At 40.2% G+C, this 16,550-nt stretch overlaps 1 protein-coding gene across 1 annotated transcript in view; it reads right to left on the reverse strand.

Moving 5' to 3' along the window:
* Positions 1-16,550, reverse strand: part of UBXN11 (UBX domain protein 11) — a 1,449,120-nt gene that overhangs the window by 871,285 nt on the left and 561,285 nt on the right. The window contains exon 4 of the mRNA XM_044083944.1: positions 5,964-6,064. Coding sequence (XP_043939879.1) covers positions 5,964-6,064 — 101 coding nt within the window. The remainder of the gene's footprint in view (positions 1-5,963; positions 6,065-16,550) is intronic.

Consider the following 16,550-nt stretch of genomic DNA (forward strand, 5'->3'; position numbering starts at 1 on the left):
TGCCAGGTTAAAAACTGAGACCACAACAAATCATTTCAAAACTTTTCCCACTTTTAATGTGACCTATAACCTGTACAATTCAATTGAAAAACAAACAAATCTGTTTGGGGAAAAAATATAAAAAATAAAAAACATACAATAAGCTGGTTGCTTAAGTGTGCACATCCTTAAACTAATACTTTGTTGAAGCACCTTTTGATTTAATTACAGCATTCAGTCCTCTAGGCTACACACCTGCCATCAATTAAAGAGACTCTGATTAACCCCAAATAAAGTTCAGCTGTCCTAGTAGGATTTTCCTGATATTTACTCAGTTGCCTGCTACAGCAAAAGCCATGGTTCGCAGAGAGCTTACAAAGAATCAAAGGGATCTCATTGTTGAAAAGTATAAAGTCAGGAGAAGGGTACAAAAAAATTTCCACAGCATTAGATATACCATGGAACACAGTGAAGACAGTCATCAAAAAGTGGAGAAAATATGGGACAACAGTGACGTTGCAAAGAACTGGATGTCCCTCCAAAACTGATGAAAAGACAAGAGGAAAACTGGTCAGGGAGGTTGCCAAGAGACCTACAGCAACACTGAAGGAGATGCAGGAATTTCTGGCAAGTACTGGTTGTGTACTACATGTGACAACAATCTTCTGTATTCTGCATATGTCTGGACTATGGGGTAGGGTTGCAAGATGGAGGCTTTTTCTTACACAGAAAAACATCCAGGCCCGGCTAAAATTTGCAAAACAATACATAAAGTCTCTCAAAAGCATGTGGGAAAATGTGTTATGGTCTGATGAGACCAAGGTTGAACTTTTTGGCCACAATTCTAAAAGGTATGTGTGGCACAAAAACAATACTTTGCATCACCAAAAGAACACTATCCCCACAGTGAAGCATGGTGGTGGCAGTATCATGCTTTGGGGTTGTTTTCGTCAGCTGGAACTGGGCTTTAGTCAAGGTGGAGGGAGTTATGAACAATTGCAAATACCAGTCACTTTTGGCCCAAAACCTTCAGGCATCTGCTAGAAACATGAAGATGAAGAGGAATTTCACCTTTAAACATGACAATGACCCCAAGCATACATCCAAATCAACAAAAGAATGGCTTCAGCAGAAGAAAATTAAAGTTTTGGAATGGCCCAGCCAGAGCCCAGACCTAAATCCAATAGAAAATCTGTGGGGTGACCTGAAGAGGCGTGTGCACAAGAGATGCCCTCGCAATCTGGCAGATTTGGAGCACTTTTGCAAGGAAGAGTGGGCAAATATTGCCAAGTCAAGATGTGCCATGCTGATTGACTCCTACCCAAGAAGACTGAATGCTGTAATTAAATCAAAAGGTGCTTCAACAAAGTATTAGTTTAAGGGTGTGCACACTTATGCAACCAGCTTATTGTATGTTTTTTTTTTTTTTTTTTTTTATATTTTTCCCCTAACAGATTTGTTTGATTTTCAATTGAATTGTACAGGTTATAGTTCACATTAAAGGTGGGAAAAGTTTTGAAATTATTTATTGTGGTCTCATTTTTTTATATCACAAAAACCTGGCATTTTAACAGGGTTGTGTACACTTTTTATATCCACTGTATGTCGAATATGCAATCTTAATGTGGAAATCCTGTTTGGAGGTAGTTTGGCTAGACAACTGGCTGTGTCCAGACATACTCCTATGAAGTCTATCATCTGTACGGGCTGTAGTTGAGATTTTTGCATGTTGATTGTAATACACAAAGTCGGATCTAGATGTAGCATATAGTCTATGGCTTGTATTAGTAGACGCCTAGTTGATGCAGTCAGGAACCAGTCATCTAGACAAGGAAACACATTGAATCCATGCAGTCTCAAGTGAGCTACTACTACTACCACGCATTTGGTGAACACCTTGGGGGCTGTGCTGAGACCAAAGGGGAGTACTCTGAACTGATAATGACTTGAGTCCCAGACGGACACACAGAAGCCTTCTAGAGTGTCTGTTCATTTTGATATGATAGTACTCATCTCGAAGGTTGACTGAACACATCCAATTGTCCTTTTGTAGTAGTGGTGAAATGGACTGGACCATGACCATCTAGAATTTTGATTTCTTTACTGACTTATTCACGAATGTTAGGCCCAAAATTGGCCTCAGGTACCCTGTCTTTTTTGGCACTAAAAAGAACCTTGAGTAGATTCTGGATCCAGTTTGGTCTGGTGGGATCTTCTAGATGACTTTTTTTCTAGCTTTTTTGTAATTTCTAGTGCTGCTGATTCTCTCTGACTGGGTGAGACATCAGGGAGATTTTTCTTTGGTTTGAGGAGTTGTAAAAATGGAATGCAATATCCTCTGGATATGATCCCTTGCACCCAAAGATCAAGTGTGATGGCTGACCAGTTGTCTGGGTGTAAGGATAAGCATCCCCAACTGCCTTCACAGAAGGACAGTTGGGCAACCTCTCAAAGCAGTGGAAAGATCTGATCAGGAACGAATCTCGAGTTCCATGGTTTGCAGACCACCTCTGCCTCATGGGGGGCATCTACCATTGTAGTTGTTTTCCCCTCTGCCTCTGGGAGAAAAAATCTCCCTGTGACTCCTGAAAAGGAACTTGAGAGTTGTTGAACCACATCTGTTTACCACCATGCTGGTTCCTGGAGAAAGGACTTTGTGAGGTACAAAAACAGATTCGGATGGCAGACAAGGTCTTTCCATCTTTCTCACTAAGGGAGAGAGTATCTTTAACTGTGGGGCAAACAAAGACGATCCACCAAAAGGAGAATTGATGATAGATGCCTTGAAAGGTTTACATGAAGTCACAAAGCCGCATCCAGCCATGACGTCTTATGGCAGTGTCAGAACTGGCAGCTCATGAGGTACCGTCCACAGCATGTGAGATTAACCTCATGGGCGTGCTTGATATAGATTGTAGGTGGTCCATTCTGGAGGATAAGGTTTTCTGTTCCTCAGCAGACATAGACCCCAGGGCAGAGCTAGAGAGTTCCTTGACTAAGTCCCTCTGCAGTCTGGTATAGTGTGCTAAGTTGTTCAGCAATTGTAATGCGAAGGTTGCTGAAGTGTAAACCTGCTTACCAAACTTGTCCAAAGCCCTAGACTCCCTGTTAAGGGATGGACAGTTGAGCTTTGCTTAGCTAGATCCTTCTTAGTTGCTGCTGCAAAAACCATAGCATCTACACAGATACTCTTAGTCCAGTGTGGTCTGTCTGTAGGGGCACTAAGGATTTTATCAGGTCACTTAGGGATGGCTTCCACATTGTCTGGCTCCTTCCATGCACTGTGGGAGACAAGATAAATGAGGTCATCTGCAGGGGAGGGACACCCAAGACACAGATGGGCCAAACTCGAAAGCTTCCAAGAACACCGATTCCTCCTGGGTAGTGCTGTGGGCAGACCAACCACCTTTCTGACAAAGGATTTCTAGAATGTCTCCTAATATGACATCAGCAAGTGGAGATCTTGGGGACCCTTCCCACTCATCAAAATCAGTGTCCTCTGTGCAGGATTCTTGGGGAGAATCCAATTGCCTCTTCTTGCACTTTCTATTGTAAGGAACCTCCTCAGCAGCATGTCCTGGGGAGGTATCTGAAGAGATAATGGGTTCCAAAGGTGGAATAGATTGAAAGCTCTCCTGGATTGGCTATCCTGGAGGTGGTAGAAGAGATGACTCAGGCACAGGATCCAAGGAGGTGGAACACAGATCCAAGGATGTAAGAGTTGGGGCTCTCCTGGGAAGTAGAAAGAACCCTCTCTGCCACCTCAAAGGCAGGAGGACTCAGGGACATCAAAGGCAATCCCTCCGGAGCCGAAGTTCTTGGAGCAGAAAACCCCCCAAGTCCCAAGGGTCCCCCGCTCCGAGGTGGAGTCAGTGCCAAGCTGTTGAATGCTGAAGCTTGAGGGGAATCAATGGCTCTGAAAACTTTGGAGTCAAACTCAGTTCCTCAGATCTGACGTAGAGGCTTCAGCTCTGAGATTCATCCCACTCTGACACTGTAAGAGCTGAATGGGTCAGTGAGATGATTGGAGTTGAAGTAACAGATACTGTCAGGTTTGACGTCTCTGCTCTTGGGAACTTTGGATCTGAGGACACCAAAGCAGTTGGTCAGACTGGAGAAGGAGCAACTGGAACAAAAGTAGAATGGCGGCTCACAGACCTGGTGAGGGATTGAGCTGGCAAAAACCTCATCTGGATTTGTGTCCTCAGAAACCTCCTCATCATTCTATTGACCTCAGCTTCTCAGAGACTGTGGGAAGACCTGATGGATGAGGAAGTAGACGAAGGCCTGGAAGTCCTTTGGGAGACTGCTGGAGAAAGGGCGAGCTGGGTCTCGGGGAGACAGGCTCCAGTGAGAACTGTGGAGCAAGGGGCCAAGAAGAAGAGGTCTCTGAACAAGTAGGATCCAATGGTTTGGGAACCTTTTTAGGAGGTTCAGCAGTTTGAGGAGCTGTCTTCTTGGTGGGGGGTTGAGGCTCTGAAGAAGAATTGCCTAAGGAAGAGCCTGAAGATGGTAAAAGACCCTTCAAAATGAGTTTATTTCTTCTAGCACTGAGGGCACACTGGTTAAACCCAGCACAAATAGACCAGGGTGATTCCAGGTGCACCGGGCGAAAAATAGTAAATGCACTCCCTGTGTGTATCAGATTGAGGAATCTTGTGCCCACAGGAAGTGTATTTAAATCAGCTGGTTTGACTGACATGCTGGGTATTTTAATCACACTATATATAGCTTTTTTAGAAAGAAAAGGAAGGAAAGGAAGAAAATGCCAACTATGGTAATGAGAAGTACTTGCGTACAGTAAGAGCAAGAACTAGTAAAAACTTTTTTTCTCTCTATTGAAGTCGGAGGGTAAGGAAGACAGTAAAAGAAAGAGAAAACTTTCTAATAGAAAGAAACTCTAAAAAATAAGTTAACCCTCACTCAACCCATAAGGAGCTCAAAAGATTCACAAATTTGCAGTTCCAGTCTGTCTTCGATGAGAGTCAAATAAGATGTGAGGTATTCTGGGAGAATAAGAAATTATGGGTAAGGGAGTAGCTCAAGAATTGGATCCCAGATCGGATCCGAGCCCCACAAGTTGAGGAACGAATGAAAATGACATCAGATTACATGTTAAATAGATGAGTGAGGTAAAGGGCAGACAGAGGTGTAGACAGACAATATATGGGACATAAAAATGAAACAGTTAAGTGAAAGAAAAAGGTGTAAACAACAAATATAAACAAGTATAATATACACACTATTATACAGTAAAGGATCGTTACTATTAAAAAATGAGAAAGCTGACTGGACAGCCCAGCTAGTGTGACCGATGTAAACTGAGCATATACCAATAGAAGGAAGTCTAGCTGCTGGAGTACCATCGAGCAGCAAGATTGATTTTCTATCCGCATATACTTTAACTTCATTTCCTTACAACATCTGCTCTCTTGACTGAGCCAGCATATTACAATATATATATCTGTTCAGTTTAATGCCTTTGACTTCATTGCCTTGCAGCATCTTCTCTGAGGTTAAGCTAGCTATTTTTGCATGTGGTTCCCTCCCTTATCTGCCCCCCCCCCCCAAATTTTAGCTGTGGAGAAAAAAAAAAGGTTCCCCACTGCAGAGCTCATTATGTAAGGCCAGGTGTATATCTCTTCTTCCCTAACTGTGCTCCACAACTCAGACATGAGGAACAAAATGATCTGTTGTTGCAACTTAAGCAGCTAGTATTTATGGCTCCTCAACTCTGAAAAGCAAAAAGAGAAAAAAATCCCCTGTTCTTCATTCTGACCGTGTACTTTGGGTGGTCCTCTGAGCCTATGTATATTAAATCTCTTTCAGAGATACAATACACGCATATACAAGTATGGGTAAGAATTGAAATGAGCATAATAGGCTTCACTTATTATGACACACAACTCTTCATACTATAAAACAAAATGCTAACACTCAGTAGCAATAAACATATGCTGCCACACAGGGGTGCACTTTATTACCTTTTGTTTAATCTCTTGAGCCTGGATTTTTTCTCGTTGCTCTAACCGATTAAGTCTTTGCATCAATGAAGACAGCAGCTCCATATCACTGGGTACAAGCTCTGCACAAAAACACTGCATTTAAGGTTTATAAAAAAATAAATAAGTACACATCTTTCAGATTTATATATTATGACACTTCCATCTGGACAACAAATCCCTGCTTAAAGTTTAGTCTTTGTGTATCACAGAAAAAGAAGATAAAAACAAACAAACCCCAAAATAATTTAAATGGGATGTGAAAAATTATATCCTAACTATAACTGCTAACTTTTCTGGCCTGTATTCTATGATGATTTCAGACATACTAACACTGGGATCCTGCAACAGGTGCACTAACAACTATACACATGCCAGGATAGGCTTCACACGTTCACAATTTTGTTATGTAAAAGTTGGAGCACAGTAATTTACCTCCTGTGACAACACTGGCATCTTACCTTGACGTATTAGTATGAGTTACACAGTCAGCTCTCTAGGAAATTGAACACAGTGCTTTCGAAAGCCTTCAAATAAAGTATACTTGTGTAAGTAAACTTACCATAACAGTAGATGTTCGAATAGATCACTGATGCAGTAGCACAAAGCTATATGGAATGTATCCTGCCAAGGATATCAGACTTCTTGATGGCATGCATATACTTTTGGGAACCGTCCTCATGAGCTGTAAGCCTGATAAACCACAAGAGCATATTGGTATAAATAGAACATATTGGCACCAAAATTCAGAACTATTTTGCCTCAAAAAAGGGAGGCTGTGCCAAAAGGTGACTGGGACTCCAAACCAAAGAAAAAAGAAAAAAATACACATACACACACACATATATATATATATATATATATATATATATATATATATATATATATATATATATATATGTGTGTATATATATATATAGAGAGAGAGATCTGGGGATGCAAAAGTGATCTATTAAAACATCTACTGTTATGCTTAGTCGACTAACACAATGTACTATGTTCATCATTAGATCACTGTTGCAGTAGCATAAAGCTATATGGGATGATTGACAAAGTTTAGACAGAAATGGTGGAGGAAGAAGGACCAGAGTCCAAAATAGCCTGTGGAATGGATGTAGTTAATCCTTTTCTGGCTCGAAAAAAGGAGTCAATTTTGTAGTGTGCATTGAGCCTTAAAATCCATCCCTTTCCAAAGACCCCAGATACAGCCACAGTTCTAGTGGAGTGTGTCCTAACATTCTTTAGCCCAGTGACACACACACAGTCAGATTGATCATCAGACAGGCTTTCTTAACAGGGTTGAGTACTGTCTGCACATTGAGTAAGATTACTGATAGCTATGTCTTTTAGGTATTCAGCTACTAATGATTGTGTGACTTTGGAACTAGTTCGCCAACTACAGAAATGTGAAGGATCTTCATCTAACTCAAATGGTCCATCTAACTCAAATGGGAGGATCTGTATTGGAAAAGCCCATACAGAGTATAAAAGGCTGCCTTCTTTTTTTGTCTCTGTGAGATGCGTCTGCCCAGTACCCCTCTGCTAAATCCAGGGATGTCAGGTACTTGGCAGGCATAGCCTCTTATCAACTTCATCTACACATGGCATCGAACAGGCATCAAATTAGATACAGAGTTCAGCTGTCTAAAATCATTACAAAAGCATATGAGTCCATATATATTGAGCACCAATACAACGAGGTTACATCACTCAATGTGGGATTATTTCTTTCTTTCTTTCTTTCTTTATTTTATTTTACATTTGTTGACCGGGATAGATCAACTGGATACATGCCCATTTTCAGAGGAGGCCCAGGGAGAAAAGCTCCAAGGTACAAACAGAAAGACATTACATACAACATAAAACATGTTAACCACAGGCTATAGCAGAAAGCAAGTTGTACAATTTCACAAAAATCAGTTTTGATAAGGTAAAAAACCTATAAATTGCAATTAAGTAGAGTAGCAATGAAGATATAACTTTACAATAATAATAAGAGTGCTACTCAGGCTTGGAACAAGGACATAGCCAGCGTGACTTAAAATACTATTTTAGACTTTTCTTGAATTGACTTAGGGTGGGTTCTAGAGTAAGCAGCCTTGTGTGACCAGCGTTTTTTCTCTTTTTTATTGGTTACTTTCGTTTTCGCTGGTCACTTTATTCGGTGGCTTAGGATACACACTTTTGTTTCAACTATACCCTTGATATTATCCTGCACCGAACATGGCTGAAGGGATTAATCAGAGCCATCAGGTGAAACTCTCACTGATAATGTGCAAACTGCTACAGTTACAAATGGTAAAATGATGACTGATCATTTGGAGTCTCTTTTGAACCTGCAATTTAATCCGTTACTGGCTGAGGACTTACATGTTCAACAAGGTACAGAGATATCAAGTACTAATCAATACGCCAACTTTTTGAAAGACATTCGTCTGCTAGAAAATAAACTATATAAATTTAAGCATTTGCAGTGGCAGTGGTTTCACCTGGAAGCCTCCCTTAAACTTAACATTGCACCGAGGGGGCTCCGAGTGTTAACTATGCCAAGCTATGATCAAACTTTCCCAGAACTGCTTAGGTGCTGGCAAATATTGAATCTTGAATGCAGCGCAAAGTATATGCAGCTACTTATCGATTTCTTTCAACCTGAAAAAAGCAAGCTACATAGTGACATTCATAGTTTACAGCATAACATCTACGACAACTATAATACAGAAGTTTATGGTGATAGAATGGATAGCCTACAAGAGAACATCTCTATGTATAAAAAAAGGCTTACTGTAACCAAAACTAAGAAGATACAAAGGGACCTCAATGACTTTCAAACGGGTAATGTGTTTTCTTGGTCTAGGGATATACATTATGTTAATGGTCCTAGGCAAGCAGCAGAAAATGGGCGGAGTAACAATAACATGAATCATAGTACTGGCCCAGCAGTCCCTTCAACAGCTGCATCAACATCGGAAGGGGAAGCTTCTGCTACAGTAAATGGCTCACAGAGAATACCTCAAAAACCAAATGAAGCTTTGCTATTTTCTGTAAAACGCAATGATATCAATGACAGTGATAGAACAGATAATGTTATTTCACCAGTTGTTAAACTTAAGCAAGCCCCGGTGGTGAGGGCAGGACCAAGTGATGCACAACAAGGGGTGGTTGCGGTTTGTTCGTTACAGCAACAAAATAATTTTTTATTGCAGAATCCTTTGCCGATACGAGGGAGATCCAGGAATTGAGCTGCCAATGGAGAATGCGGCGACCTCACAGTGTGGACGAACATACCAGGACTGGCAAAAGACCCAAACAGGTCTAGTTTTTAAAATTTCTTCCTTTTCCTTAACAGAAACTCACTTGTCACTATTGAATAGAGGGTTGAGCTTTGTTCCAGCACAAAAAGTCGAATTGGTAGATGTACTCAAAGACCTTAAGTTGTTTGGCAGAACACTAAAGCTGAAGGCTATGCTTAAAGAGGACATGAATGAACACAATGCTTTCAAGAGACCTAGTGTTTTTATTGCAGTCATTGACCTTTTTAATGATGTTTGTGAAAAGCAAATTAGAGAAAAATTTGCTGACAGCGGTCATAATACATTTTATAATTTGACTGCACTAGAAAGACAGGCTCTACATTAACTTAAGGATCTTACATCCGTTCAGATTCGCCCTGCAGATAAGGGTGGGGGCACTGTTATTTTAGACACAGATTTGTATGTAGCTGGTATGATGAAATTATTGCAAGATGGTAACACATATGGATGTATTACTTTACAGACAGTTACTGCAGTTATAGACCTAACACAATTTTTTTGTTTTTGATCTACTAATAACAAGGCATGATATCTGACTCCTTGTTTGAATATTTTAAAGTTGATACGCCCTTTATACCTGTAATTTATGGCCTACTGAAGGTGCATAAAGATTTATTTAATCCCCCCATGCGGCCCATTGTGTCAGGCAGGGGATGGGTAACTGAGCCTCTTTCCATTTTTGTGGATAAGAATCTACATCCCATTTTAATAATTGTGTCACTATCCTCAAAGATACCAAAGATTTTCTTAGTGAATTGGGTGTGCAGCTGCAAGCTATAGGTAGTTCCTATTGGTTTGTGACTCTTGATATTGAGTCACTTTTTACTGTGATCCTGAATTCTTGGGGCATAGAGAACATTAGAGCCTTATTAATTGGTAAAAACATGCGCCCCCACAAAGGTTAGATTATTATGCGCATTGCTGGACATTATTTTGGAAAACAATGTCTGTATGTTTAAAGAAGAATACTACATACAGAAGGCTGGTGTGGCGATGGGCACAGCATGTGCAAATAGCTACGCCAACCTCTCTTTGGTACAATGGGAGATGAATTTTGTTCTTTATGATAATAGTTTTAGTAAGTCCATTAAGTGGTATAAAAGATTTGTGGACAACATTTTTCTTTTGTGGCATGGTACCAAGCAAAGTTTGAATGATTTCCTTCACTACCTAAATAATGTGACAGATTTTCTTAAGTTTACATGCAAATACTCTCTTTATGAAATAGAGTTCCTTGATGTAAAGGTCAAAAGGAATGCAGTTTCTGCACTGACTACTTCTTTATATAGGAAACCAGTAAGGAAAAACAATCTCTTACATAATCAGAGTATGCATCCCACACATACTAAAAGGAATGTACTGAAGGGGCAGGTTTTTCGAACTATGCTCCTTTATAATGATAATGAGCTCCTGCGGGAAGTTCTGTCTTTAATGAAAAATGAATTTATGGAGAGAGGCTATAGAAAGTATGCCATTGATAGACAAAATGGTGCAGCATGGAGGGAGAGATAAAGGAGATGCAGACCGTACCACAATGATGGACATGCTAGCAATAGTGTCAGTACTCACTTTGATTTGGAGGGTATATATTAGATCAGCGAATGCATAAACAAGCGTACACTGATTGATCGACCTTATTTTAGCGAAAGTTAAAAATATTGAAGCAACAGAAACTCAAATTTTTTCCCAGGGAAAGAATTTGGTTGTCCATTTCTGTTGCTTTGGTATTTTCAGTGCTGTGGTGGAAAGTTACGGGTCGGATTCAGGTAAGTGTGCGATTGTGTGGATGTGAGTGTTAGGGTGGGTTAGGTGAGTTAGGGTTAGGGCTCAGGTTAGGTATGTGTGCGATTGTGTGGACGTGAGGGTTAGGGTGGGTTTAGGTGAGTTAGGGTTAGGGAGTGGGTGAGGTGAGTGTGTGATAATGACGGACCTTAAGGTTATGGTTTGGGTTAAGGTAAGTGGATAGTTAGTGGTGTGTGCATAGTTTAGTGTAGGGTTAGGTGTCAGATTTTAGGTGTATGTGTGTGGATTTCTGTTTGTTTGGTGTGCTTGTGTTATGTGTATGTATTTTAGATCAGCAATCTGACAGTTCGAGATTGTAAGCTTTCGCTTACATAAGGTCGATCAATCAGTGTTCGCTTTTCTAAGCGTTCACTGATCTAATATAGACCCGATTTGGAAGATAGATATGATAGTAAAATTAGAATGCCCCATTAGCATTTTAATCAACCGCTCTATCCAAGAATGTATAGTACCCCAAATCTGGAAAAAGGCCTATATCATACCTTTACATAAAGGTGGCAACAATAACAATGTTACTAATTTCCGCCCCATCGCTATCCTGTCTCCCATTTCTAAACTCTTAGAAAAGTGTATCCAACTTCAACTCCTACCACATCTCTTAGATAATCACCTACTAACCCCCACACAACATGGATTCAGACCAAATCATAGCACTATGACAGCCCTCCTCTCCTTCCTTGAAACTGTAAATAAAGCCCGTGACTCTGGCCTAATCGGTTCTACCCTACTACTTGACCTCTCTAAGGCCTTTGACACTATCTCACACAGCCTGCTTTTAACTTAACTCTCAAAACTTAACCTATCTCCCTCCTATTTGAACTGGTTCTCCAGCTACTTATCCAATAGATATCAAGCAGTAAAATGGAAATAGGCCACCTCCTCTTTTCTTAATACCCCTACCAGAGTCCCCCAAGGCTCCATACTGGGTCCCCTTCTCTTTAATATATTTATAAATGATTTCTGCAACTCTATCCCATTTTCAAACATCATCCAATATGCAGATGATTCATCTATTATCTGCTCTGTCACATCTATCCCTACACTCCTAAAGCTTACTCAAGATGCTTTTTCAACCACTGAGCAATGGATGAAAATAAATCACCTAGCACTCAATGCCTCTAAAACCAAATTAATGGTATTTACACCCTCTAAAGTCACTTCTTTCGATATAAACACATTCTCTATTACCAGTCAAAATAATTCACCTCTGTAACTGGTGTCAGAGACCAAGTTACTTGGAGTCCAAATTGATAGCCAGCTCAAATTCAACTCCCACCTACAACTAAATATAAAAAAAAAAACATCAAAAACTAGGTATGCTCTACCGACAAAATCATTACCTTACACCTGCTACTAAAATCACTCTCTCTACTTCCTTTCTTATCCCCTCCCTATTCTATGGAGCTCCACTCCTACAGTCCTCTCTAAAAACACAACTTTCCTCTTGCTACAACAAAATCGCCAAGTTCGCTACCAGCCATAAGTCCTCCAACCACCACTGTTCCTCTCTCCAAAAACTAAAATGGCTAGAACTACCCAATCATCTCACCTATACTCAACTAACTCCTGCACACAATCTCATTTACAACCCCTCCCTCTGTCCCTCCCTTTCTTTTGCCTTTAAAATGCACCTACCTGATAGAGTATTAAGGTCAAACAATCACAATCTGTTAAAAGTGTACAAACCAACTCATCCCCCAGGCAAAAATCTTCTATCCTACGGCCTAGCTCACCTCTGGAACTCCCTACCACCGTCCATTCACACCACCTCTAACCTTTTTATTTTCAAAAAATCTCTTCATTCACATCTAGTAACCTAGTGGAAATGCTCTTGCTCCCACCCCACATAACCAACACTGGCAATTTCCATCTTCCTTCTTTCCCCTGTTTACTCCAGCAATTTTCCTGATTATTTTCCCCTAACTCACACATTATTATTATTCCTATGGTATTTGTAAAGAATGCACTAGGCTGCACCTCTTAAGTTTATGCTTCCTAATTTGAAATGACTTCTCAGTATTTACTTTGCAATATTCCTTTTTGTTAGTCTGTTTCATCTGTAAGTTTCATCACAAGTCTGTATTATTTCTAATGTTTGCTGTACTATTTGAAATTATTTGCTTGAATCTTTAACATTTTTAGAATTATTGTTAGAAAAATATGTATTAATGTGTGTATGCTTAATGCCAATTAATAACCAAGTATTTTAATACGCTTTTCATTCTATTTTTCATGCACTATATTTTATACAAATTGAGTTTCATATGAGACTGAAAAAGATGCTTTTTGAAAACTGCAGTATGCTTTCTGAAACTTGCAAGTTGCCCTCTGACCTAGTAACTGCTAGCACAGCAATATTCATGTTTATGCCTTGTGGAAATGTACTTGAGAAGCAGGTGTTTATCTGCTAGGTCAGAAGCGAATGAATGAACAATGCCTTATGTTATAAATGTAATGATTTTAGACAAACAGCTCTGTCCAGAGGATGGGAACCTCTGCAGCTGTAGTAATTTAGAGATAAAGTAGACAAAGGATTATTAGAGAAATGAACTGCTAGCATTGTGCTTGAATTAGCCATAGTATCTTGAATGTAACATAACATGTATCTAACTGGGAGTAATCAAGGCCATGTTGTTTTCCTCAGGAAGTTTCACATAAAAATTGATAAATCAGCAGAAATTCATGGGAAAGATGGTCAGGAGATGATGATGAAAAAGGTGGTAATCTGTTACGTCAGCATGGAAAGACATAACCAGTTTAAGAATGTATAAAAATGAAAGTATTTCCTGTTTCTGGTTAGACAAACTCTGAATTAGCACGTTTTTGTCTCCTTGCTGCAAGATTAAAGTGCCTTAACCTGAACCTACCGTGTTTTGATAATTTTTAAAGTATATTTTTCCTTTGACAGTTTGGTCCTTTGGACCGGAAAGTACCTCTCACTCTAGGCCTAGGTCAGAATTGGGCCCGGTGGCATGCATCCGTACAGAGAAGAGGCCAAATCGGCTCTTCTGTTTTGAAAGACCTCCGACTGAATTGTCGTTCGAAAGAGGCCAGCCACTGTTTCTGATCTGGGATTGGAGGACGAGTCAATGACCCGGTGGATCAACTCACGGAGGGTCAGGTAAGGAGGAATTACCTTATTTCTGTTTTAAGATCAGGGACTAAGTACAGAACTGTTTTTTGTCAGGTAGATTTGCATGTGCAGATCAGAGACAGAAAAAGGGGTTACTGTTTTTGTCATAGATCAGGGAAACAGAATAGGTAGGCAGTTATTCTAGATAAACTGTGAAAAGGTATAGATTTGTGGTACCACAGGATAGAAAGGGTTACGTAACAATTTACAGCTTAGCTAAGACAGCAATGGGAAATCAGTGCACAAAAAGTTCCCGAGATCCACTCCTAACTGAAGAACGCGAAGTATATGCAATTACAGCATGCCGACAATGTTAAGTATTACACAAAATGGGTTGATCAGTATAAATTCGATGGTAATTTAGATAAACTTGCACTTATGAAACTTGTTAAACAGTTAAAAATAGACGTGAAAGGTCAACTAAAAAAGCAAAGACAATTAGGAGTCCCTCAGGTGCATAGGTGGCTTGAGGAAGCAAATCGCAGGGAGCAGAGAATAAAGAATTCAAACACAATGTTCTTAGACAAAGAAGACAATAACTTGGTAATAGCAACGGCCCCTCCTTTGCCCCCTCCGCTTCCGTTACCAGAATATGAAGCGAGTGGACAAGCTGATCCACCTCCGCTATACCCAGCTGTTCCTGCAAAATCACAACCGTTTGTCAGGGATCCTATCGAGACCTGGTCTCGAACACATGACTTGAGGAGGGAGATTGAGTTAAATGAATTAAATAGAAAATCACAGGCTATGAGTGAAGAAGAGATATGTCTGCTCATAGAAGTACCAAATCCTCAAGCAGGACAGGCAGGACATCATCCGACTCTTTTAGTTTATAGACCGTGGACACCGGAAGATATCCGGAAAGCCACGGAGGAAATTCCCCACCCAAAAGTGAATTTTAGAAAATTTTTAGAGGACTTACAGGGTATGAGATTAAGTTACCATTTAAATGGAGAGGAAGTAAAAAAAAAGTAGTTAGACAAATTGTGGGTCCAGATTGGCACATGATCAGTGGTGACTGGAATCCTCGTGATGCACAACTTAGACCACTCCCACATACTAATGCAGAACTGGATGGCAGAGTAAAAGGTCTGACAGACTGAATCTCTGAAAAGTGGAAGCCTAGGGCTGATTGGACTTGGATTAATCAATGCATTCAACAGGAAGGTGAAACAGTTGATAGATATTATGCTAGACTGTTAGAGTGTTTTAATAATCACTGCAGAATGCAGATACCAGAAAACCAGACACAAGATTTCCCATATGAACAACAGTTAAAGAACGCATTCTTAAAGGGTAGTATAACTCCCATTAGCAGCTTTATTACAAAGCACATGGTAGATCATCGAACAAGTAGACTACAGCCATTACTTGAATATGCTAGACATGCAGAAAGACATTTTAATAGTAAAAAGAAAAAGAAAACTCAAGTATTTTCGGCAGAAGATGGGTCAGAAGTATTTGTAGTGCAAACTGGGAAAAAGGGTAAGAAAAATACCCAGGGAAATAAACAATCTGACAAGCGATCAGAAGATTTCGAAGAAAGAAAGAAAAAAAGGTGAATGTTTTAAGTGTGGGAAAAAAGGACATTTAGCAAGGGATTGCAGGTTAAACAAGAAGGTGACTACAGAAAATAAGGAAGATGAGGAAAGACTATATGATAGTCAGGAATCATTGAATGAGAATAAGCAGGAAAAGACAATTGCAAATATGACAGCAGGAGTAGAGGATGTGACAAAAGGAGTAGAGGATGTACATGAATTCACAGACATAGAAGAAGATGAAATTTTAGACCTAGCTCTATTGAGCTTAGAGCTTTACTTAGCAGACACAAAACCGGAAGTGACGCTTTTGGTAGAGGGGAGGGAAGTTAAATTTCTGTGTGACTCAGGGGCTTCATGGACCCTGATACACCCTTCCAAGTTACCAGAAGATTCAGAATCACCAGACTATATACTAGTGAAGGCAGCTAATGGACAGCTGTATCGGGAACCACTCTCCCATGATATAGCAATAACAGACCCTGTATCGGGAATGACCCAAAGAAGTAAAATTGTGGTTTCTGCAAAATGCCCAGTAAATCTTTTGGGTAGAGACTTAATGCAGATATTTGGCATAGCCGCAGTTCCAACCATACAGGGTATGGAAGCACAGCGACAAATGGATACTTTTGTAGTGCGACCGGAGGGTGAAACATATTATTGGTACAGCCAGGACTTAGTTACGACTGGTCCAGGGGCAGTAACCGAAGAACTGATGAACGTAGCCATCAGTAAGTCCCCCTCCCTCGACATTGACAAACAGCATTTGTTGCATTGTACT

Source organism: Protopterus annectens, chromosome 1.part1, assembly GCF_019279795.1.
Source record: "Protopterus annectens isolate FY-2018-M chromosome 1.part1, PAN1.0, whole genome shotgun sequence".
In the NCBI taxonomy this organism is placed as follows: Eukaryota; Metazoa; Chordata; order Ceratodontiformes; family Protopteridae; genus Protopterus; species Protopterus annectens.